The 24,406-nt window shown below is 37.6% G+C and overlaps 1 protein-coding gene across 1 annotated transcript; it reads right to left on the reverse strand.

Annotated features, from left to right (window-relative positions):
- Positions 1–5,142: 5,142 nt before the first annotated feature.
- On the reverse strand, positions 5,143–22,349 carry KNG1 (kininogen 1). Its single transcript, XM_009321738.1, has 10 exons — positions 22,155–22,349; positions 19,136–19,246; positions 18,078–18,162; positions 15,427–15,599; positions 13,600–13,707; positions 11,359–11,440; positions 10,065–10,231; positions 8,495–8,602; positions 7,424–7,513; positions 5,143–5,853 (listed from the first exon to the last, which is right to left on the reverse strand). Exons 1-10 carry the CDS (start codon positions 22,347–22,349, stop codon positions 5,143–5,145), a joined length of 1,830 nt encoding a protein of 609 aa, XP_009320013.1.
- Positions 22,350–24,406: the final 2,057 nt, after the last annotated feature.

Genomic DNA, 24,406 nt, shown 5'->3' on the forward strand with positions numbered 1-24,406 from the left:
CTGCTGACATGCTTAAGGGTTCGAATAAGAAATAAAAGAATGTTCCTTTATTCTTTAAATTTCTTTACGTGTGTCTGGTGGATTTTTTAAGGTACTGAACTATAGTGTTTTGGGCATGTAGGTCAAAGTCTTTCTTTAAACACGCTATAGTTCCCCCTGTTCTGTTGATGAGCATTATGTTCCCCCCTTGAAATCAATAATTCTCCACTCTTGTCTACCCCAACTGTTTGAGTTTTTTATAGTAATCTAAGTTTCAGTTAAAAATATGTCCTCCCTGGATAAAAGGTGCATCCTCATTCATTCCCTGCCTTAATCAGTTTTGTTTGTTTGCTCCCTTGTTTTTCGCTCACACAACTATTTTTTCATTTCGAGCCAAGAGCTCTGTTAGAGCTCCTGTAGTAAGTACATCCAGTGGAAGATGGAGAGTCATCCACTGAATTCGTACAGTGACTTCTCATAAAAGATATTTTGGGTTCAGGCTCTTCAGTTTTTAACAAATATACTTCTTTCGCATGACTCTGGATTCTGTGGGGAATTCTAATTCTCTGTCACTCACTTTGAACTGAAACAGCAAGGTAAGTAGTTTGCTTTGTGAAACCAGTAGTTTAATGCCTGATCTTCGACTCACAGATCAGCACTATCAGTATTCATGGCAGAAGAGAAAAGAATCGCTATCAGGTTTATAATCCCTGTTACTCCATACTGATAGGAGTTACTCCTTTGGAGCTTACGTTTGCGTTTTCACTGAGCAGCAGATTGAAACCACTTCAGGAACAGCAGTAATACTAGTATTCATTGTAGCAAGATGCCTTACCCAATTAGGAAAACCTTCAGTCTTTCCTCCTTAAATCAGCCTTCCTCTTATTTTAGAATGCGGTAGAAAGATTGTGTTATTAATTACATTTTACCAAATGAACTTCACTTAAAGCTTAATTAAAAATGTGGAAGCTGAATTATGCTAATGTAGTCTTGTAAACACAGCAGAATTAGGAGTTGTGTGTGAGTAGCTGGTCACAGAATTGAAAAGATCTATCCCCATTGTTTTTTTAAGAATATTTGAGGAATTTGTACATTGGATTTGGTACAGCTCTGTCTATACGACAATGGCCATGCAGTGTTGTCATTTCTAATTCTGTAGCCACTTAGACCCATTTTATCCTCAGAGCTGATATTCCTAAATTGGGAGCAATTATCTTGCTGGCTGAGACACCCGAGAAAACAAGGAAAGAAATGGGTTCTTACCTCTTATCAAACGTGTTCATCTTTAATTCTCCCCATTTTCTGTTGTCAGGTGCTTGCACATCTCTCTCCCATGGCTAGCTACACTCTGTGAACACAGCATTAGAGGATGGTTGGAATTGCCAAGTGCGATTAAAAGGTCATGTCTGAATTACAGCAAAAATCCAATAGGCCATCCATAGTAAAGCTGAGGAATTTTTCATATGTCAGTTAAAATATATGTTTTGTCTCATTGTCAGAGATGGAATGAATGAGAGAGAGCGCATTAAATCCAGACAGCCGCAGAATGGCCATCAGGTGGCTCTGGATCTCAGCAGTATCATGAACAGAGGTTTAATTCAGACATATTTTCATACCCCAGACTCCTAGTCCCGATTACCTGTATCAGTAAGAATGCAATTTTTCTGGTGCAGGACTAGCTATTATTTTTTATGTTCATGAAAGTACACTTAGAGCATTATCTATACACCTTGCTCATAATAAGTAACTGGCAAGCTTTTTATGCTCTATTGATAGAGCTTCATATTTAAAACAGATTGCACAGATGTGGTGTTTTTATCTACAGTGTTACTAACCCAGAAGAAACGCTGAACGTTAAGCCTGCTAAACCTTCCCTGGCAATCACAAACCCCTAATTTGGAGATCATAAAACCCCTGTGGCAAAACATCTGCCATCTGCTGGCCAAGGAGAAAAGTACTTGTGAAGCACTGATTTGGCGCTGGATAGGGCACTCCAGCCTATCATCTCCAGCAATAGGAGAAACTGGTAGTTTTACAGAGCTCTTCAGCAGCAGATCTGAAACAGGCCTCGTCAGTAGTTTTCTGACAGCATATTTTTCCATCAGAAAGTGCTGTTTTGTTATAATTAAAACTTTCTGGGGGAACATGTCAATGAGAAATTGAAATGTTCCTTTCTAAAAATATCAGAACATTCTGTTTCAAAATTTTTAGACTGGAACACTTCGCTTTTTATTCCAGAATGATTTTTTAAAAGTAATTATTTTGGTACATTATAAAAACAAGAAGTCAAAATTGAAATTGTCGTCTTTGTATTAAACATTAATGAAACCTCACATCATCACTATAGCACGTGGGTAAATTCAAGGCAGTCAAGAATCTAGGGGTCTTGGCTTTTATTACCCTGCTCTGACCACTCAGTCTATGTCTCACTACTTGTGGTCATGTACGTATGCTCTGTAGGGAGAATATGTCAAGAGTGTGACTATCTTTTCATTCAGATGAGGGAGATTGGAGATGGGAAGAAAACTTTGGTTTTCTCATCTTTGCATCTTTATTTCTTTTATTGTAATTTTGCATGAATTACTTAAATTGCTACAGTAATTTAAAGAAAAAATGTTTTGAGCTTATATTCCTTTTAATAATACAGCATACACAAAGAGTTCCCAGTTATAGCCAAAATCATACCAGTGAATATTCAGAAAAAAGAAAAGAAGCAGACAACTAAAGATAACTCTCAAGGCTTTTCTTTGCCTAGCTTTGTAAGTTTAGTACTTGTCATGTGCTAAAAAGAAAAGATAGACTTTGCGTTTGTCCTGCCAGGAAAGGAATCAAAGAAAATATGCAGGATTTGATTAGTGATACATCCAGACTTATTATTTTATATCTTTCCTTAAAATGGGGCTCCAGCTGAGTTGTACGATTTCTTAAAGATTGGTAACTTTGTTTTCAGAAAGAAAGGAAGTACAGTGGTTCTGATTATATATCACCAGTCATGACAGATAATTATCTTTCTTTCTTTCTTTCTTTCTTTCTTTCTTTCTTTCTTTCTTTCTTTCTTTCTTTCTTTCTTTCTTTCTTTCTTTCTTTCTTTCTTTCTTTCTTTCTTTCTTTCTTTCTTTCTTTCTTTCTTTCTATCTAATATGTGCCTATATGGCAGCCAATTACACTGTGTTAAAAAAAATGTTTAGATGCACATAACCAGGCTCTATACTCACAGGGACAGTTTCTAATTTTGGACTTCGTGACTTTTAAAATATCATTTTAATGTAGCTTTTAATGCAATTAGAAAAAATGAAGAAAAAGAAATTGCACATGCAAAATCATAGCGATTGTCCCTCAACATGGATTTTCAGAAGGGCTGAGTTCTTTTCCTCACAGTGCGGTTATCTACCGTGTGAGCTGGGGAAGTAACTGAACACAGAAGGTTGTTCACCTCTGTGTTCAGTGTGTCCAGGCACTGGGGAGGGGAGGTGTGCCTACGCTTTCAGGGAATGTTTAGATTCAGAAGTATGAGTTCAGTTCTGTGGTTTGTAGGGGACTGTCCTGTCATGGTTGGAGAGACCCTCCTGCACAGGTCTTTTGCTTTTTGTTTTTGCTCTTGCCTCCCCTCTCCAGTTCCTGCCCTTTTTTGCTCCTTGGCCATGCTACCTTCACCCACTTCTCCATCCCCTTCATTCTGTTTCCGTTTTTGCCACTAAGTTGCCGTTTTCTTTTGTTCTTTTCACCCGTCCATATCGTTCCACCCTGCCTCTGTCCTTTCCATTTCTGTGTCTTCTGAGCTTTCCTTGTAGCTGTCTTCTCTTTCAAGATCTTCCTGGGCCTTTTCTGCCAAGACCTCCTGATCCTGTTGATCCACCTGTTTCGCATTCTCTAAGTAGTCTTCATCTATCTAGTTCTTCCTCACCAGTGAGGTGATGGCAACAGAAGCATAGTACACAAAAGAAGGACACATTCCCAGCTGTTGAGTATATAGTCTTGATGCCACAGCAATCCCAGCAGTTGGGATGAACAATTTCAGAGAATACCCTTTCTCTCTCTGCAGCTGTGTTGGGGAATACTTATACTGTGGTTTCAAGCACCGTAGTCTTTTACAACAAAATCGGTGAAGTGTTACCATTTGTAGCACCTTACCCGTTCAATAACCTTTTACGGGACTGAGTGGTGGTTCAAACTGGTGAACTGATCTGGCATTAAAGTATTTATTTATTGCTGGGTGTTTTTTCAGCTGAAGAGGTTATTGGATCCATACAGGGGGAAAACACATATTAATTTGCCAGAAATATTTGGTGCTTTTTAGCTAATGTATACCACCAAAAACTCAACCTTTCGAAGATACCCAGAATAGAAAATTCAGTCTGGTCTCTAAGTCATGCACAACCTAATAATGGAAGAAGGCAGACAAATTTTAGGTAACTCAAGTGTTTGTAATTTTGTCATCTGATCTGTAATATTTGTGCACCTCTGCCACATGAAAATCTGTCAATCATAGTGCCTCTACTGTGTAGTTAACATAATACGCATAGAGAATAATAAAGCTGCTTTATTTAGGATTCTCTTAGCTGTTCCTTTTATCTTATTCAACAGAACAACCTGCTAGTAATAGACTGGTGGTAATATTAATTTGTTAAAGAAATTGACAGGTAAAACATGTTCCTTTATTTTATTTTGTTCTCTAAATGATTCACTCCGGTAAATTAGATAAATATTATTTCAGATATCGAAGAAAGGCATCCTTGCTCTATATTGGCTTGCTTTTGTCTAACCAATATTTGGTTGAGATTCTTCTTGTAATCTGTGAAATTCTTTGTGCCATTGTTTTAAACATAATACAGTGAGATTTGATGCAGTGATTCACTTTGTGCTTATAGCAACTTAAGGCAGATGAGATACAATTTTAACTTCTGCAGCAGAAGGCTATTGATTTGCCTGGTCCCTTTACTAGACTTGTTCTGAATCATTGGTGCCATTGCCTGATTTACATCTTTGCAAATACATGCAAATACAGAGTATTGTCATATGATCTTAGGTCCCCAGAACTGCTGGTGACCTACTTGAGTATCTTAGCTAACAGAATAGGAGCTTTTGCCTCTTCACATTTTATACATTTCAAAAAGCAGTATTTTTCTACGTGTAACTTCTGAAAAGGATCCTACAACGTTTGAATTATAGTAAAGCATCTGAGAGATCAAGGTCTTTGGTTTGGGGATGTGTTGAGTTTTCTGTTGCTGGATTGATGTTTTCTACTGCGGAAGGCAAGAGATCCTCATTTGTGAATTCTCTGGGAAAGCTAGAGGGAGCCGGAAGGTCTGTAATTCGTTTCCACGGTTTTCCAGGACATCTGGGGAGCGGAGATTCTGGGCGGTCTGGCAACCCATTAAACAAAAAAGTATCGGGAAGAATTAATGATTCTGCAGGTGTACTGATTTCCCTTCTTGCAACCCCTGGATTAACTAGCTCTGATACTGTTTCAGCACTGGATGATAGGAGGGTTTCATTTTGATTAAAAACCCTTTCACTGGACTCCTCAGAAGATTTGGGGTTTGGATGTTTATGTTTACAATTTTTACAATGGTGTTTTTTATCCCCACACCCATGGCCAGTTCTGTGCCCACAACCAATTTCATGCCTATGCCTTTTGTCAGACTCATGATCCTTTTTATGTCCGTGCCTGTGTTTATGCCCATGTTTATGCCTGTGTTTATGCTCAGGTTCACCTTCACCTTCTCGTTCCTGTCCACCATCTTTTCTCGTTTCTTTCTCAGGTCTTTGCCTTTCTTCTTCATTTTTATCAGAGTGTGAAATTTTATTTGGCTGGTCTAACACAGCAAAGCTTCGGAAAGGTGTGAATCCAGGAGGCCTTCTTAGAAATGTAACCTAAAAAGCATTGCAATAATAGCCATATGAACATAAATAATAGCCATACATGAACAAGAACAATAGCTTCAGATCTGGGAAATTGAGTTGGCTCATTGCAGTACATGAGTCATTTAGCAAAAATCTGTTATTGGATTTTTGAAGTAAACTAAATAATTATCTTTTCTGTCTGTGATAAGCATGGAAACATGAACATCCTCCCAAATAACTCCAGAGTATTTTAGCAGTTATATGTTAAAAGAACAATTTATATATCGCTGAAATTCTGCCATTTTAACATGGGAATGATACTATAGAGAGGAAAATGTGTACTGGTTTTAATTTATGAACAATACAGTTCATTTCTAGGACTAAGTGTCCCTGTGCTTGTTAGAGTATAACACTCTGATATATAAAACCAATTTATGCTAAAGGCTAACACATCTCTGGGTAGTCTCAATATCAGAGTATACAAAGGATCTGGATCATTTTGTTATATGAAATGTAACTATTCAATTTTTTGTTTCTAGATTTGACATATGCATTTCATAAGACCGCTTAGAAATGACAGGCATAGGTTAAAGCTGATAATATGAAGCATTCAGTTGTTATTGAGTAATCTCTATTTCCCCATCACTGTTCAACTGAAAGACAAAGACTGAATGCATGGTGTACAGTCACTATCCAACATGGGTTTCATTTCTGTCCACCAAAGTGTCTGATCATTGTCTAGCTGCAAATCAGAGTTTTTTTGGGATGGAGCTAAATTTGAAAGTTGGTGTGGATACAATATTGTAGTGAAAACAAAGAGGAAAAATATTTACTAGTTGATACATAATGAATGAATAGGTAGTTATGAAGGTGCTGAGCACAGTGAAGTTATTGATTATGAATGCAAGTTAATCAATCCCACTTTACTCAGTGTATCTTCTCTTCTTCATTGGGGAGCATGGGAGTCCCCTCATTTATTAAAAAACCTGCAATCATCAGAACTAAAAAAGTTCTGATAATAAAAATTTATATTCCATTCTGAAATTTTCAGACTGACCCATGTTCAGGGCTAGTTAATTGTGGAGCTGGGCAGGAAGGAAAATGAAAGATCTTCCTGCAGAGATTGATGACTTGTGGCAGGAGATCTGCTACTCTACTAATATGAAAAGATTTGCAGATGCTTTTGAAATCTGTGGGATATAATTATTGCATTGCCAAATACTTTTTTGTCTCAATTTTTAAACCTAGTATGAATAGTAATTCAAAGGAGCTGATGGGGCTTGATACTTCGGAGCTTAACTGATCATGCAAAGGAGCAGTCGACAGGCAGAATGTTCTCTCTGTCCTGTTGCCTTTGTATTTCTGTAATCACTGTGTCGTCCACTGTCTCACCTTGTGGTGAAACTGACTTCGATGTAACAAGTTGCTGAGGTTAGAGGGTGAGAGGAAGGAGTGTGGTGTTACTGAGGCTGTTAGAAGAACCGTGTTTTCCTTTATTTTTGGTACGAAATATAGGATAATTTGGAATGGATAAAGAATTTAATGACTGCCTTTGTTCTATGCTCTACTTATGATGATGGGTAATGAAGAGGAATCATACCATTGACCGTTCTTTAGAGCAGTTAACCTGGGAAGAGATTTTATTCTCCCATGGGATCACATGAATTCGTGCTTCACATGGCAATGGTGCCTGTTGACAAAACAAAAATCAACACGTTAATGCAACAAAACATCAGACACAAAGGAAAAGAGTTGTGCATGAAAAAAATTATTATTTTTTTAGTAATACTTTTAAATACAAATATACTTGGAACTTTACCCAAATATCTATGAAATCCATCTTAGTGATGGAGACTTCTGTATTGGGACACATCATTGCTTAGCTTTTTGAGGTTATAGTATGCCTGTGTGAACACTTTAATTCAACTTTCGATTGGAGAGTGGATCTTGAAAAATTGGATTTTTCATCTGCAGCACTTTTGGAGCACTAACTGTTTAATCTTCATGATATTCCTAAGAAATACTGTTTGTTGATGGTATTTCTCCTACTAAAAATTGGGAAATTGAGATAGAGAGAAAGGCATTTTTTTCTATTTCGTGCCTGCTACACTAACAGATTTTAAAATCTCACAGCTGTTCATGTGGTGGGAAAAGAGAGAGGAAATAAAGCCTCTCTTTCCCAACCAGCTTCCTTGCCAATGGTTTCTGGCCCTATCAGCATTACTTTCCAGTGTCTGGAACACATTTTCCCGGTATCAGCAGCATGCACTCCAGAAACATCATTCACTTGCACACCAGTAACACTCCAATCTCATGTTCTCCTTAGCTGCAAGTCCACAGAGTCAGAAGTATTGCAGCTATTTCATTTTGCAGCAGCCTCCTCCCCTCCTTTCTTTGATTCATTATTATCAGAAGAAAGTTCCTTTCGCTTTGCAGTGAGCACTGATCCTGCAACTGCAGCTGGAGTGACTCAGTTTAAGCTTCATGTTTTACTAACATTGACACTGGCTTGGGTTACAAGCAGTGAAAGGTGTCTTTCTTGTTGAAACAAAAGTTTACTGAAAGAGGTAACAGAACTCAGGATGTGATTTTACTTAAGGGTTTACAATTTCTGGTGCAAATGAATTTGTCCATTAGGAACATTACAGTTGGCAACATCATCATTACTTACACTGTCTGATGTGGCTTCACAGTCTTCACTAAGTTTTTCAAACTCTCTCTTTGAGCAGTTTGTCTTCCAGACCACAAATAATAAACGGTAGTTTTGTCCTGCAACCACCTGAAAAATTAGCAACAAGGCTTTCTGTGGTAAAGGCATTTTATTGAAAAGGGTTCACAGGAAAGATGTTTTTCTACAAGCTTATACTACTTATATTCTACAAGTCCTGACCACTGGGACAACATATGTTAAGGACAATATTAAAATATCTGGCAGCAAACCTATCTGCTTCTAATCAACTTACTTATTTACTCCAGTTCCCATTCTCAAAAATTCCAGCATTGAAATTGAAGGAAACAGAAAGGTAAGAATAATATCAGGCCCACAGTTTTGGCTTTGCTTTATTGGATGCCTGCAGTAATTTCATTAATAACAAATGAAATCATTAGAGATACCACTGTAGAGAGCCAAATATGATATAAGAAAAGTGGAATGTGAGTAAAATGAAGTGTGTGATGAACAGGCTCAGTTGAAAATGAACATATTTGCCAAATGCATTAAGGAGAGAAACTTGCATGGGTTCAAGGATGTGCCTGGGATGAGTTCTCTTAGCATTTTTTACAGAGCCCAAGATAATGTATCTTGCTTCAGAGACAGCGGGCAAAACATGAAATTCTGTCTCTTTTAAGTCTATTTTAGAAACATATGCATGCTAATATCAATCTTGATATGAAAAGTGAGAAAGAAGAAAAAAGTTTAAAAGAAGAAAAAGCACAGATATTATTAGTAAGATAACATGAGCTATTCAGAAAAACTCTGGTGTGCTTTTAGTGCCTTCTCCAGTGGTACCCCTCATGCTCGGGAGAAGTTGTTGACAAAGTATTTTCTGAACTACTCCACTGTCTTATTTTAAGTTCTGTCCTAAACCTCTGTTTTGATATGTTGGGACAGTAAACAAGGCAAATGCAAATGCTGACCAATATTATCCTCTTGATTCCTTGTTCCTCTTTATCCAGCTGTATTTATCTGTGTATCTTAAGTTATGCACAGATGTTCTCTTCTGAATCTAGCTGGAGTATTATTAGCAGCAGAATCAGTGTACAAATTAACAGATTTCTAAGGGAAATTGGGAAGCCCCATTTCTTGGAGCTTACAGCTGCTGTAGGGTGGACAGTGCCTAAAATAACATACAGAGTATTGGTGTGGTGGATCAAGTGGGTAGTTTTGTCTAATAAATTTTTTCTACTTTAAGAGTTTAAGGTATGTTACAAAGGCTGGTAAAAAGTGGGGTAGCTGTACAGAAATCAGACACCCTAAGTCAACCTTCTTCCCATGTTTTTAAAATCATTTTGTTTTAAGAAAAAACAAATCTAGAGATGGGAGATTTTTAAATCACTTCTGAATGCAAGCCAAGATGGATAAAATTTTGCAAGAAAAATTGCATGGATATTTCAGTTACCACATGTATCAACAGTTAGAGAAAAAAACATTATTTCAAATTTAAATACAAACTTTAGCTAACAGTCAGCTTAGACCAATAACACTGCCATGTCTGTTCCTCATCTCTGTGGTATATCCCAACCTGAACTGTCGCTGCTTCTATTTCTCCACCTTTATAGTAGAAATCATCATCGCTCTCTGAATTATACTTCTCCATAGAAACCTTCAGTAGTTCCTTCAGTTCTGGACTGTCTTTTGGGATAGTCTCCGGACAACCACTGCAAGTGTCAGGATTTACCGTGTCTTCAACTGAAAGAAACCAACAGATTTCAGATCTAAGGAACAAAAGATTCAATGTGGATATAGGCTGGGAAAAACAGTTAGTCTTAAACTCCTGCCTTCTGAAATGCTTCGTATTTGGGTCTATGAAATGAAAGCAAAATATCTTTGAGTTTTATATGACCAACATTATCATATCTTGGTTATCTAAAAGAGCACTGCATCAGCATCTAGTGTGGCATTGGACACCTAACAACAGTTTTCTCATAGCAACAAGAAGTGTGTTTACCAATTGCGGGTAGCTAGCAAATAAAGAGAGGGAACACGTATACATATGGAAGGACCTGAATCAAGTGAAACAAGAGGTGTATGTTATTGGCAATGAATGCGTTGAAGAATATCATTATCTTTTCTTCAAGAAAAACAAGTCTGAATGGGTGAGAATGTAGCACTTACTACATGGTGCAGTACTGTACTCCCTATTCTAAAGCTCTGGAGCTGTGATAATCTGTGTCTAAATAGATGGCTGGAGGAAAAAGTAACAGTACGAAAACCATTTGGGAGTTTGACTGTAATGAACCTATAAACTCTAAGTAATTTATTTACTAGGGGAAGAAATAAGCCTCTAACATATCAAATGTAAGTATAACCATGCAATATGAAAAAAAAAAAGGTAGTATCAATAGGTGAATTACCAATTTTGGACAAAATCTTAAAGTCCTCATCTCCTTTGCCTTTCAAAAGAATACGTTGGAGTGCTTTGGAAAGTTAGAAGTTACTTATTTAAACAACGTGATATTAACTTGCTTATCACTGTAGTGGAAAAGGAATCAATTTTTGTAGGACAGTTATACTCTTTGAGTTTGAATCTGTTAATCTCCAAACGAGAGTCAGCAACCAGCTCCATGTCATGCAAATAGGGCAGTATACAAATGACAAAATGTAACTTTCAGCTGCGTATGAAATACTTGTAGGAAGTGAAAAAAATCTGTGGTAATATTTCATTAAGAGGCAGTGCTTTTTTGGTCCCAGAAGAATTACTTTCTCTTGTTATTATCTGTTTTCATCTCTTGCATTTTTATTTTGTCTTTTTTTAGAACTGTAAAAAAGCATTGAAAATTGCAGAACTTTTAAAATTGATAGTGCCTATTACATACCTGGAAGCTTGCATTGGCTTGCAACATCTACAATCTGTGCGTGAACATTTTCATATGCTTTGGCATCACATTTACCTACACGCTGGAATAAAAACCCAAAACAGCTCCTTATTATTCAGAAATAATGAATAAGCTCACATCCTAATACCTTCCTGCTAACAGAATACGTCAAGCATACTACTAATAATTCCTTCCTTCAATATACTGGGAGCAAGAAGCCTGACAGTCTGCAGAGCCAATAAATGACCAGGGTTCAAAAGGACCACCCAGAGAAAACAAAACCATAAAAGAGAAGCTAAATGAACTATTTGTATGTGTTTGTTACAGAAGGAAATGGGCGGGGAGGTTTACAAGCCAGAATCCTATTTTATGGAGAACTCACTGGAATTTCTGTCTCAAAGTGTAAAGACCAAAAAGAAGATTACACAATTAACAAATCAAACATTACTGAGTTTCTGGTATTTACTCAGGTGTTCTAAAGGAACTGTGGTAGATGACTTGCTTAAAATTGCCTTGATATCTTAGGGCTGGAAGAAAGCAGATATTGATCCTGTTATTTTTTTTAAAAGGTTATAGACCCATAAAACTGATGTCTGTACCATTCAAATTATTAGAAATGGTAATAAGGAAAGAACTAGGAGGCCTGAATACCTCAAGGAGAGACCGGGGTTTTTGTTGTAAACAGAAGCTGTGTTTTGCAGATTTGTCAAAGTTCCTCAAAAGCATCAATGAAAGTGGGTAAAGAGACCTGTTGATAAAGTATACGTAGATTTTCAAAAAGGTTTCAGTGAAGTCCCTTATCAAAGACTCTAGAGAAAACTAATCGACTGTAGAATAAGAAGGAAGATTGTTACAATTCAGGATCAAGATCTTAGGGCTATGACAGATACTTGAAAGTGTCATCCATAAAAAAATCTGCTTAGTAGTGGTTTAGAAAAAATAATAAAAAAATAAGCCTTGACATTATTACCCAGGTTAAAGAGAATGACGTTATGCCCCACTATAGCTCTGTGGTTCCCATGCATGTTGAATACAGTGTGCACTTCTGGTCCTCCCATTTCAGAACGAATGGTACAGAGCTGAATAAAGGTATGGAACAACTTTGATGGACTTTGGTCATTCCAAGGTATAGAATATTCTTGGAATATCATATTCTAATAATATCTGTCGATGATCTATTAGCAAGGCTGCTTAACAGTTCAGCGTATAAGTGATAAAGATCCAATCCCACAAACTCTGCGTGATCAAAGCCGTATGTGAATGAGGTAGCACTCCTGCATCATGGGAGGTTGACAGAAGTCATTACCTCTAGGTGACAGGTTGGGAAACAGACTCAAGCAGATTAAGTAACTTCTTTAAGGTTTAAGGGCAAACGTGGGTAATGGAGGGACTTGCTTCAGCTAGTCTGATTCTCTCTCTCTTATTATTTACCACAGTGTTGTCATTCTTTCCTTTTTTGATCAATGCTTCTGAAACATTCTCGAGACATCCAAGGAGTAATTTTTGAACAGGAGAGGCTCTTGAATCTAACACTCAACAGTGCACCTCCACAACAGCTGAAACAGACGCGAGTCAGGACTCCTGTGGTTCCTCCCCTCCCATTTACCATCACTGTTCATTATGACTCTACGTTCCTGCCCTCTACCTTGTATTTGCAGAAGCATTTGTCTGACGCCATGTTGAGGCTAGTTCAGGGAGGTTGGTTGAGAGAGCAGCCTTCTATTTTTGGTACAGTTAATTCTGTTTCAGGTCAGAGAAGCAGAAGAAGTACCTGGTTTTGCAACACTTTTAGCTAGAGTATGTATGTTTGTTACTAAATTTCTCTTGAAGCGCTCTTATTTGGACTGTGGTAGAGGTTAAGTAATAATTTAGCTATGTACTTTTCTTAGAAAATATGTCTTAAGCTGGAAAAACAGTGCTAATTTTAATTATCGCTTTTTGAGTTGTACCTGAGTAACTCCTTGAATATCTGAATAGGAACTTCTCGAGGGATTTATTATTTGGGTGAGACTGTTTAGATTCTATAGAGTAATCGGTAAACATTTCAGTGGTCATCTTAGTTGCTGATTCAAGAGAAGGCATGGATGTTCTAATTGCATGAATAGACAGTTACCTATAAGCCTGGATTTAAACTTCACTCACAAAGTGAAGCAAGACTATAAATATTTTCTTGAGTCAGGTCTCAATGATTATTTGTTAATATGATATTTTCTTGATAAACAGATTTTGAAGATTACTTACACCTCTAGAAGTGGTTTTGCACTCTGGAGTTAGATCTTGAAATTGGTCTTTTGAGCAATTAGTCTCCTTGATTTCATATTTAATTACGTAATTCCATCCAGCTACCACCTGGAACAGATATTTAGGAGGTACATTATGTAAATGAATACAAACTTGGAAGTTAAACTATTAAACGTGATTAGCAAAGAAAGCAAAACTACTCTTCTAGTGCCTTCCATCCATCAAATCACTGTGCAGCCATTAAGCCATAGAGTATTCATGGAGAGGAAAAAAATTCTTGACTTGTGATACAAAAAGTCAGTCAGTCATGCATATATTAGAACTGCACTTTGTATTTGGATTCTGCTTCTCCTGGCAAGCCTGCAGCCTCATAAGGCTTGGTTTCTTGCACTTTCCTCCAAAGTATCTGTTACTTATTATTCCCAGTAACAGGAAGCTGGTCTAGATAGATGACTATAGTAATACAGCTTGGCAAGTCCTACGTTCCTGAGCGTGGGACATAGTAAAACAGCATCTGAATAATGTAACTTTATACTGCTGGCATAATTTGTTATTGAGTGTCCTGCATTTATCATCTACCTGTAATTGTGTCTGCCTTGGGCTTTACCTTCCCCCACCCACCGTTTTGTCCAGATTTGTGACCCTCTTTTTTCATTTTCTCTCCAGGAAGCAGTTCACTTTTCCTCACTGTGGCTACTGCTTCTCACTCATGAAATCTCTCCATGTCACAGTGTTGGATCAGGTAGCATTGGATTAAAAAGGGGAAATAAGAATCAAATATAGGAACTTTCCATCCCAGATCAATTGAAGTGGAGGGCTCTGACTAGCCTCTGTTGGCTAGAAGTGACGTGGTCGTTCTTTTTCCAGCTGCTGGATTGCAGTCTGTTTGTGACATTTTGTCGTGTGGCTTAAATGTTGTGCAAGCTTGTCTTTCAGCTAAGAGGATCGTTGCCATCAGTAAATAGAATGAGGACAGTCTGAATTAAATCATGGGTCAAATTGACATGAGACCAGAAGATGCTTTTTGGCTAAGTAAATACATACACATTCAAAGTATGTATTTGGTGTTGGGTTGCATACTAGTTGAAAAACAAATAAGAAACTTAACTTTCTAGCAATGTCACACCAATCCATAGGAGAGCCTTTCACAGGGAAATAATTGTTGCATGGAATACCAGATGACACAGAATTTCTGTGACCTGAGCAGTCCTTTCTTGCAAAGCAGATATTCCTGTGCGCAGATATCTTTCAGCAAGTGACATGCTGGCTTTTTGTTGTTCTTACCCATTTTTCCTGTATGGGGTTTACCCGTCCTATAGCGTATAGCAGCTGTTGACATATGGGTCCTATTGCATTGCAAAAACATAGATGCCTGCTGCTGTTTGAGAGGCTGTAGAGTATGAGACATCTGTGCAGGCTGGCAGTTTTGGCACAGAACCTAGGAGAGATCTGCTCCTGCTGGAGCTTCAGGGAGAGGCCAAGCGGAATACCCAAGAGCATCTGAGATGACACAAGATGTCTGTGTCAGCACCGAATGCAAAAAAAACTGGTGCTAAACACTGGTTAGCTGCAACTGCAGATAAAGAAAAAATACATTTACTATCAGTTTGTAAAGTTGACAGCTCTGAAAATCCAGTAGGTAACCGTTATGATTCCTTAAAAGTGAAGAGAATTTTTTACAGGGTCTACACTCTATATGCATTTTGTATGCGTTTATTATTATGAAATGTAAGCCACCTTAAAATAAGAAATGCATATATAAAACAGCCAAGGTACCTGGTTTTGGGGTTTTTTTTGGTAAAATTTAGAGAAAAATCATACACAAACCTGTCTTTTAGCTTCTTTTATTCCCACAAGCTTAAAAAGGGCGCGTTCAGCACTGTGCCTGTTAAACTTTTGAATGGCTTGTTTCAGAATTTCTGACACTTCTGAACTGTCACTTGATATAGGATGGAAGCATCCAAGACATGTAGCCACAGTAAGTGTTATCTTTGGCGTAGCTGGAAAAGAAACAAACCAAAAAAATATAGGGCTTCATGTAAGACAGCCTCAGGTTTTAATTTTTCCTATCTAGGAATGAGAGAAAAGGTTCAATGAGCAAGAACCTTTCTGCTTTTAATTGGAGTGATCAGCTAAATCCACATTTCAGTTTCAGGGCCTGCAAAGACATTCATTGTATTTAGAAACATGCTTTGGTTTGTGGTGGTGGGGGCCATCCATGACATTTGGATCCAGGCATGGTTTCAGCAGCAAACTTCATTCAGAGGAGTGAGTTCAGGAGTCGTTGAATGTCTGAAAAACCTTGCATGTAGTTTTGACACCACTAAGGAAGGGTCATCCCTCATTCAGTCAGGGAAGAAACAGTGGAGGCTACAACTAAGGAGATGTTCTTAAAATTCTTCAAAGCTCACCCACTGTGTACAGCTGCTTACTGTCCTCACCATGTTTCAGGATGGGGACTTTGACAGGCATGTTTTGGCTCACCCAGGTGAACTGCTCTGACTCTGAGCTCCTTAGGGACTGTAGTTGAACTATTCTACTGCTGTGTTGTTTGAACCCCCCGATAGTCACTTTGGCTGCCAGTTACCACTTGGTGTTACCTTCAGGCTTAACCACCTGGACTGACTGTGGATAGACAAGCTTGTCGGGGATGCTCAAACTTCTGTTTCCTACTACTAATCCTATTAACTCTTTTTTCCTTTCTAGTAATCATGGATTGGATTTTCATAAATTAATTTTATAGTTCAGTACATAAATTAATTTCATGATTCAGTGAGCTTGAGAATTAAAGTGGGACAATATGTGGTCTCTGTGGAATTGAAGTAAAATTTGTGTGCCTGATCCTCAGCTGGCATAAACTAGCTTTAATGGAGTTACGCCAGCTTGCACCAGCCAGGAAACCAGTCCAGGCTCGACACGGTCAAACAGTTCCATCCAGAAGGCTGAACAGTATGGTACCTAACATGGTGGGGAAATCCCTCACCAGTTAGGGTCTATTGTTTCACTCTGTTTGAATCCTTTGGATTTGATTTGGCTCCTCTGTACGTTTGGAATATCTCAGTGTAAGCAATACTATTTAGTCTTAGCTCTCCAAGGGGTACTTGAACAAATTCTGGCCCTTCTTATTTCTAGCATCATTTATTTTGACTCAGTAATGACAAATATATACATGTTACAGAATAATGTGACCATGTTTTCAGAGAGTAATCACAAAGGAGAGAATAAAACAACAGTACACCCAGTTCTAAACCGACTATGGTCTCAGCATTTTCAGAAGGGCTGAACAAATGTGTATTCTTTTTTCAGAGTTGCTATAACTTGGTAACGAGATGAGCTTCTTAGGCTGAATACGTGATTCATTTAATTTATGTGTGCTTTTTTAGCTTTCTAAGCAAATACTCAAATGCAAATTTCCCATGCGTTCTCTGTGGGATTCACACACCTTTTACTGGCAACTAGATGTCACCATTGCCCTACAAACACATCTAAACCAAGTGGCGTTTATTCAGTAGCAGAACATGGAGTTTGTGTGTACTGCAGTTCCTAGAAGGACACTGGCTGTAGGTATAGCCATTTAAGCTTTAAACAAGCTAACCAGGAAAAAAAAAAAAACAAAGATAAGCTGTCAAACATCTCAGAAATCACAGTAAATATTTCTGTAGTTAATATGCACTTAGCTCCCTGCTACCAGTTAGATGGATATTTTAAAACTAGCTTGTTATGTCTTACATGAACACTAGGCATAGGCACATAGAGATCTCAGTTGCAAAGCTTTAAAACAATGTGATTTCTTTCTAATAAAGGAAATAATTACTAAGTGAACATAATAGTTATATACGAAAGTCTTATAGGCAAGAAATGTAGTACTGCTTATTGTTAAGGTCTAAAAGATATCAGAGTCTCTCTTAGTAATTACATCACTGCTAAATTTTTATTTTGTAAATTAATTTTTTTGTTGTTCTTTTTTGGTTGGGATAAATATTTGTTTTGGTAAACTTTAACAGAAATAATATAGTCATTTTTAGTTTGGAGAAAATTGAGGTACAATTTTGTCTCATAAAGGTTTTTTCTAATAATTTCTGGCACAATTTTATATTTGAATAAGTAAGGACAGAAAATTAAAGTGTGACAAGTTGTATTTAGTCTCTAAGTTACTGATATGCTTTTGGTCTTAAGCAAATTCATTTTAACTTGGTATAATTCCAGTGTTTGAAGAAACTTAACTACTGGCATGTGCCGGTTTTCATTACCCTAGATAGAAAATGCCAGTGCTTCACTGACTTAGCCTATATGTGTATAACAGTGAAGTGAAATTTTATCTTTAACATGTAGTTGCTTATGAAAGATTATTTATAAATGTCTGAGTAGAATGATAAGGAGCTTCTACCTTTAAAATCACCTGAAAGTCTCAGTATTATATTTTTCCCATTCTTATTTGTCAACGTACTTGTTGAATGCTGCCCCAAACAGTTACATACCTGGAAAAATTTTGCAATCTTGTGAAATGTTACTTGTTTTTTCAGTATTATTCATGTGAACTTGAGCTGTGCATTCTCCTGTTTTCTGCAAAAACATATGACAACATTTGTCTTAAACTTGCTGAAGAAAAATACAGTGCTATATATTTCTCTAGCTATTGAACAAAGTTGACAGTTGCAAATTGAGTTTGGGGAACAAGTTCATATGTACATTTGTAGTAATGTCTGATTTGCTGTTTTGTTACTGGAAAAGGAACGAGTTTGTTGATTGTGAAGAGAGTAGGGGATGAACTGAGCAAATAATCTGAAAGATTGCTTTATGATGGATGCTTATTAATTAACTAAAGAATTTACAGCCAGAATAATGGAAATGAACACATCCTCATAAGTAAAGTCTGTATAAATTGTGTATTTGCCTAATTTCCTTTCTGCTAGTACAGGATATGCAGCAATGATCATGGCATTCCACATTGATTCAAATGATATTATCACCATCATCCCTTTCTTTGCGTTGTGTACTGTGTGAAATAACAGTGACTTCCACTGGAAATGCGCAGTGTTCCCACATGCTATGTGTGCCCCAATTGTACCTCCTCTAGGTGCTCTCTAGTAGCACGAGCCAGACATGCTTTGCATTGCTAAAAGCCCTCTGGTAAATTTTCTGCCATAGTGGCTTCCATGTCAGTATTCTTGTTGGTGCAGATCTGAAGTCAATTTAGTTATGCAAGTTTCCATTATACATAATTAATAGAAAGTTTTACAGCCATCACTCTCACAGTGCATGTATCTTATGTTGAATTTACTGTGAACCTTCATATTGAAGAGCTGAAATGTTCCCTTCTGCACATATTCAGGATTATAATGGTAAACTCACTATTATAATGGTTAACTTTAGAGTTGTAAATATTTCTGTACTGTGCTTTAGTCCTATAAGTGCTCAGAAGCAACACAGCTAAAAAAGTTAAATTCTCTACTGTATTTTTCCCCAGGTGACTGCAGTCCAGGTCATTATGCTGATGTTTCTGTACAGAGAACTTTTAAAGAGGACAGATACTTACAGCCTCTGCAGGTACTTTGTAATCACAGTCTTGCCAGAGTTTGTTTTCCTCAGTGGCACAAGTGGTTTCTTGTATTCGATATTTCACATAGAATTGTGTGTCAGGACCTGCCTGGATAAAAACAATATGCATGTCATCATTTGCATAGTAATAAATCAAGTGAAAAGATAAGAGCTTCAAAAGGTAAATACTATCCATTGGTTACCTTATATTTTATAGTATGGTTTCAGATTAGCTGCTGGTCTCCATGCAAGGTCTCCCAAATCTCGGTAGTTCAATAATTAACTTATCTAATTATATTACTGAGCCCTTACTTACAATTACAATATGTTGCTATAATAGATACGGTATGCTCAACTACCTTCATTTTAACTTGTAGTACCAAGGGTTTTAAAACCAGAAGGAAGTGGTTAGGTTTTATACTCATATTCAAATGTACTCCAAATAAGCAAATTTGGGTTGCTGCTTGGATAGTTAGCATAATTACCAGCTTGGACTGTGCTCCTGTCCAACTCCCTCACACTCACTCTTGGCCTTCTCCCAGATCTGTCTACTTTCCTTCTGTACAACTCTACGGGCAGCCCAGAAACAGCAGCCAGCAACCCTCAGGCAGCCCGGCAGTGCCCAAACTGCCTTTACTCTGTGGTAACAAACAGAGCACTTAAGCCGCCCTGCCTGCTTGGAAAGGGGCGAGGAGGACATATGCTCTGGAGACAGCCTTTGGCGGTGCCTGCAGTTTTCCTATAGGCGTTAAAGGCTGAGCTGCTCATGAGGGTAGCCTCAGGAATCCCGTAAAATGAAATACAGACAAAGTATTAAGCAAAGTTTGGCCTGGCCAGTGGAAGTGTTTCTGATGTTGGTAAATCAGTAGGGGGCATTTTCTCCTTGCAATAAACTGAGTAGTGAGCCTGTGCCTACAGGTAGCATTAACACACTGCAAGAGTTGTAGTTCATCCTTTAGAGGAGATATAAAGCCAGAAGTTACTAATCTTTTACAGCCACTAAAAATGCTCTGCCTATGTGCCTTTTCAAATACAAGCACAGGCAGCTGCTGTACTTCAACACTGGTTATCCTCAAGTGATACTGCTGGGAGAATTAAATGATAATTCTTGCCTTAGTGGTACCAGGAAAGTGAAGCTGAGCTGATGTGGGTGGAATATACTGGATTTACGCTGGTGTAGACACAGAATTATATTCTGTGTTCTCTCAATTCCTGTTGTGTATTGCTACAACTATGAAGAGGTGTAGAGGTACCTGATATAATGGTTGCAGGTTGTAAGACAGAATGAAAGGGTCTCTAAAAATATAATGGACTTAATCCTCAGCAGGTATAAGTTGACATTTATGGAGCTGCATCAGGTTATACTAACTGGGATGTGGACTTAAAAAGAGCCAAGTTCTCTTCTCTGTTACAGTGTTCTAAATCTGCAATAAATCAGCTCAGTGAGTAAACGAAATATGTGAGAAAAGACATTATTTCTTATGTCATTTGTTGTTGGTTTATTTCATTATTATTATGAACAGCTATGCCTTTAACTGGGGCAGGTTCAGTCTTTCACCAGTCAGCTTTTATGTCTTATTACCTTATCAATAATGAATGTACATGAATATGTAATAACCAGCTATTTAATTAATGCATTCAACATTGTGAGAGTAGTGATGAGTAAAGTCTATACTCTTTCTAGAAAAGGAATATCGAATATGAGGAAATCTCTATTGCAGATTCCTTTTCTCTGTTTTTTGCTTAACATCATAGTTAGATCAATGATTCAAAGTAATAATTGATTTCCACCTCAGATCTTTTAAGAAAAGGAAAGGTGGATACCTAGAGAAGGAAAGATGAATAATAATTGCAATAAATATGTATTCTTAAAAATAGAACATTGTTTAAGATAAAATACTGAAACTAGTATCTGTCCTTTGGGAACATCAGCAAAAGGAAGGTGGTGTTACAGCTCTGATATAAAGATGTTTGCATTTGGCTATTGTTAAGGATGTGTGTAGTTCAGTGAAGAGAGTGGGACTATTCATTTGTTTGATGTTAATTGTGTAAGGGGTTTGCCAGATTTTAGTCTTTGTCACTACATGCTAAAATCTCCCCAGTTTGAAAACAGGAAAACTAGACAGTAGGTGCCAGGAGATGTGGGTCGTTTACTGTAGGGCATTTAGCAATTCATGTCCCCTTTCTGAGGTCAATTTCTATCTGGGTAAAATGGTCTTGTGATTTTGGAGTGCAAAATATTCTCTCTTACACTGGGTTTCTTGTGTTTTACATCTGAAAATCCAATCCAGTAGAAAAAAATGCTAATGTTGTTTTCAAGTAAAGTAATGCTTGTCATTATTATGGTAATATCATCTTTGTATGCCTCTCAGAGGTAAATACTCTTTTGTTAGATTAACACTATATAGAAGGACTCCAGGCAAAGGATCATGTTTCATTCTTTTTTTCTTCTGTAATTTTAGCTATCGCCCTATTTGACTGAAATGCCACCTAGTGCTTTTAGATAGATCTGTGACTCAGGACTAGTGTCAATCAAATAATATTCACAAACAATTTATTCAGAGTATTGCCAAATTTTATCAGGTCATTCTTTTTTATGTGTGATACCAGCTCTTCCCAAGTCAAGATAATATTCAGGTTTTTTAGTAAGTGCGTTTTTGCCATTGATCTGAAAACCTTACTGATGATGGAAAGGGGTAGAATTCCCAACAGAGAAAGGAGAAAACAGAGTGGACTAGTAAGACAAATTGTATTAGTGATAGAAATTTTCTATTCTTTAGTCCTTGCATTAATAAGCAGTTCACCAGCACACATAATTCCATTGATAAAAACATAATATACATCCCTGCTAGTCATGGTAACGAGTATATTATTGTGCAAGTAATTTCTTTGATTTTTTAAAATGTTTTTGGAAGACACTTTGCTGTCATGCTTGCTGTCTTATGGACGAGATGGAGATAATCTGATTCAGAGTGCATAAACAATTCCAACATTTTTTTTTTCCAAAGTTTACTTACAGTTCTCTTGGCTTCCATCACCACATATAGAGCAAATTGATTACCAGCTGCTCTGTCTCCATTGTATTTCTTCAGTGCTGTGTCGACAGCTTTAAAGACATCAGGGTCATCACAGTCCAAAAACTCAAATGGAAGAGGGGTGGCTCTGCTAGAGAAAAAACTACAGCAGAGTGCTAGTACAATAAAAGGTTTCATAACTGGACAAAAAAGGCCCCCTGAATTAGAAGGCTCTTTAAAAACCAAATGGAAAAGGAATGCCTGACAGGGTTTTAGTCACCGCTTCTGTTTTTCAGGAGCAATAGCTAAGTAAACAGAATGAGTGGGTTGCTGGGGTTGGTTGGTTCTCGTCATACCCTGTTTATACTGCAAATAAACTTTGAGTTTATCTAAATAAACTTTGTGTGGTCACCAGAATGACACTAAGGTTATCCACCTGCCATCAAGATAACAGGCTAAATGGCTGCAGCTGGAGACAGGTTTAGACTAAGCAGGATGGCCCCTGAGCAAAAAAGAAAGCAGAATGTTTGTAGCTTTCTGGCTTCTTAACATCTAAACTGCTACTGAGAATGAATTTTAGAAGGCTTAAATAAAACACCCAAGAAGGTCACAGTGGCAATGAAGTTCTGGTTCTGGACAACAGCCCTGTAAATTTTATAGATCTGTTTAGTGTTCAGACTGCAATAGTTCTGAGAAGTCAGAACATGTTTGAAAAAAGTCTTTGGACAAATGCATATCATTGAATGTCACATAACTCGTCAATAACACTTGATAAACATTGTCCTTCACGCTACTGTTGGAAGCGTCCATCTTTGCCACCATGTGGAGACTGCCTTTGGACCATGGATTAGTCAGTCTTCATAATGTTTGTTATCATTACAGACAGGGAAAGTGATGCTCAAGAACAAGGGATTAAGTAATGTTGCCTGTCTCTGGCAGAGCCACAGTTAGAGCTGGCAGGGAACATCCAGTGCTTGTCTCCAGTGTTGAGCACCAAATAGCTTTGCTTTGAACCTGTGAACACCTTGGGATTGCCTCAGCTCCAGTGTCCCAGTTGTGTCTTGCTACAAGTTTTGGTTAAAGAAAATGCACTTTAGAGACTTCATGGATAAACTAGGCCAGAAATAAGGTTGTTTGTACATGGTAATGCACTTTACAAAATTAGACAACTTTCACTGTTACACAAAATGCTGTCCCCATTTTGTTTCTTTTTCTTCCATGTAGCCCTCACACTGTATTTTACTTTATGCCATTAAAAGCTACTTTGAGGACCAAATTACTAATTTTTTGAGATTAATCGCATGTTCTTGCTTATGAGATAACTGTTCTGAACTAACTCATTGGGGTCCCAGGTCTGTCTGAATGGACTTTACCTTGATGGGGGCTAGAGTATAAAGAGACATCAGTATTCTTTCTTCCTCCTCCTCCCAGCTCAGTTTCCAGTGAGGAAGGTTCAGTGATAACGAAAACATTTACATGAAAGAGTTATTACATGCATCTGCTTTTCTCCTCCTCTGAGAGCAATTATGAACCATTTGAAAAAGGCTGTCCTTGAAGGCAGTATTTCTGGTATATCACCGCCAGCAACTGTAGCAATGGAAGTACCTGTGCAGGCCACCCTGCAGTGTTACACTACAAGTCATTAACTATTCTCAGACCTTTTCTAGATAATGGTGGTTACCCAACCACCGTTGTCAGTTTATGCTAGAGTACGCCTCATGATGTTTACTGTGCAGCTAAACATCCATAGTAACAAAAAAGACAAAACTTTGACAACAGTGTAAAAAAAAAAAAAAAGCTTACATATTTTTATTTTCTTTGAATCTTTATAAAGCATGAATGTAGTGCCATGGATCATTTTTTATGGAAGGCAGTCAACTTTCCTCTAGGTCAGATTTCCTCAGAGAAGTACATTATAATTATGAATGATGAGAAAATGAAAGATTTTAGATGATAGTTTTCACTATTAGGGAATTTTCCTTTTTGTTAGAACTAAAGGAGCATTGTTTGCTGGGGAGATTTGTACCCATTCACATTATCTGAGGGACTCAGAATTTTGAGCCTTTCAGTCACAGTGGAGTCTGAGATAGCTGGGATCAAGAGGCAGGTTGAAATACTTGTCTTAATCATTATTTTCAGTGCTTCTCCTCCCTAGAAATTGTATGCTTTTTCCCCTTCTCCATGTGCTGTTTTCATTCATTGTACAACTGTCATTGGCCCTGCAACTCTCAAGCCAGGAACATCTTTCTCTGAGG

Source organism: Pygoscelis adeliae, unplaced genomic scaffold (genome assembly GCF_000699105.1).
Source record: "Pygoscelis adeliae isolate BGI_AS28 unplaced genomic scaffold, ASM69910v1 Scaffold223, whole genome shotgun sequence".
Classification (NCBI taxonomy): Eukaryota; Metazoa; Chordata; class Aves; order Sphenisciformes; family Spheniscidae; genus Pygoscelis; species Pygoscelis adeliae.

Coding starts and splice junctions, on each gene's coding strand:
- KNG1 (XM_009321738.1), bottom strand. CDS start 22,349: ATGAAACCTTTTATTGTACTAGCACTCTGCTGTAGTTTTTTCTCTAGC. Junction 7,514..8,494: donor GTGAAGCCACATCAGACAGT/GTAAGTAATGAT, acceptor TTTTGTCAACAG/GCACCATTGCCATGTGAAGC. Junction 5,854..7,423: donor GCTCTAAAGAACGGTCAATG/GTATGATTCCTC, acceptor AATGCTTTTTAG/GTTACATTTCTAAGAAGGCC.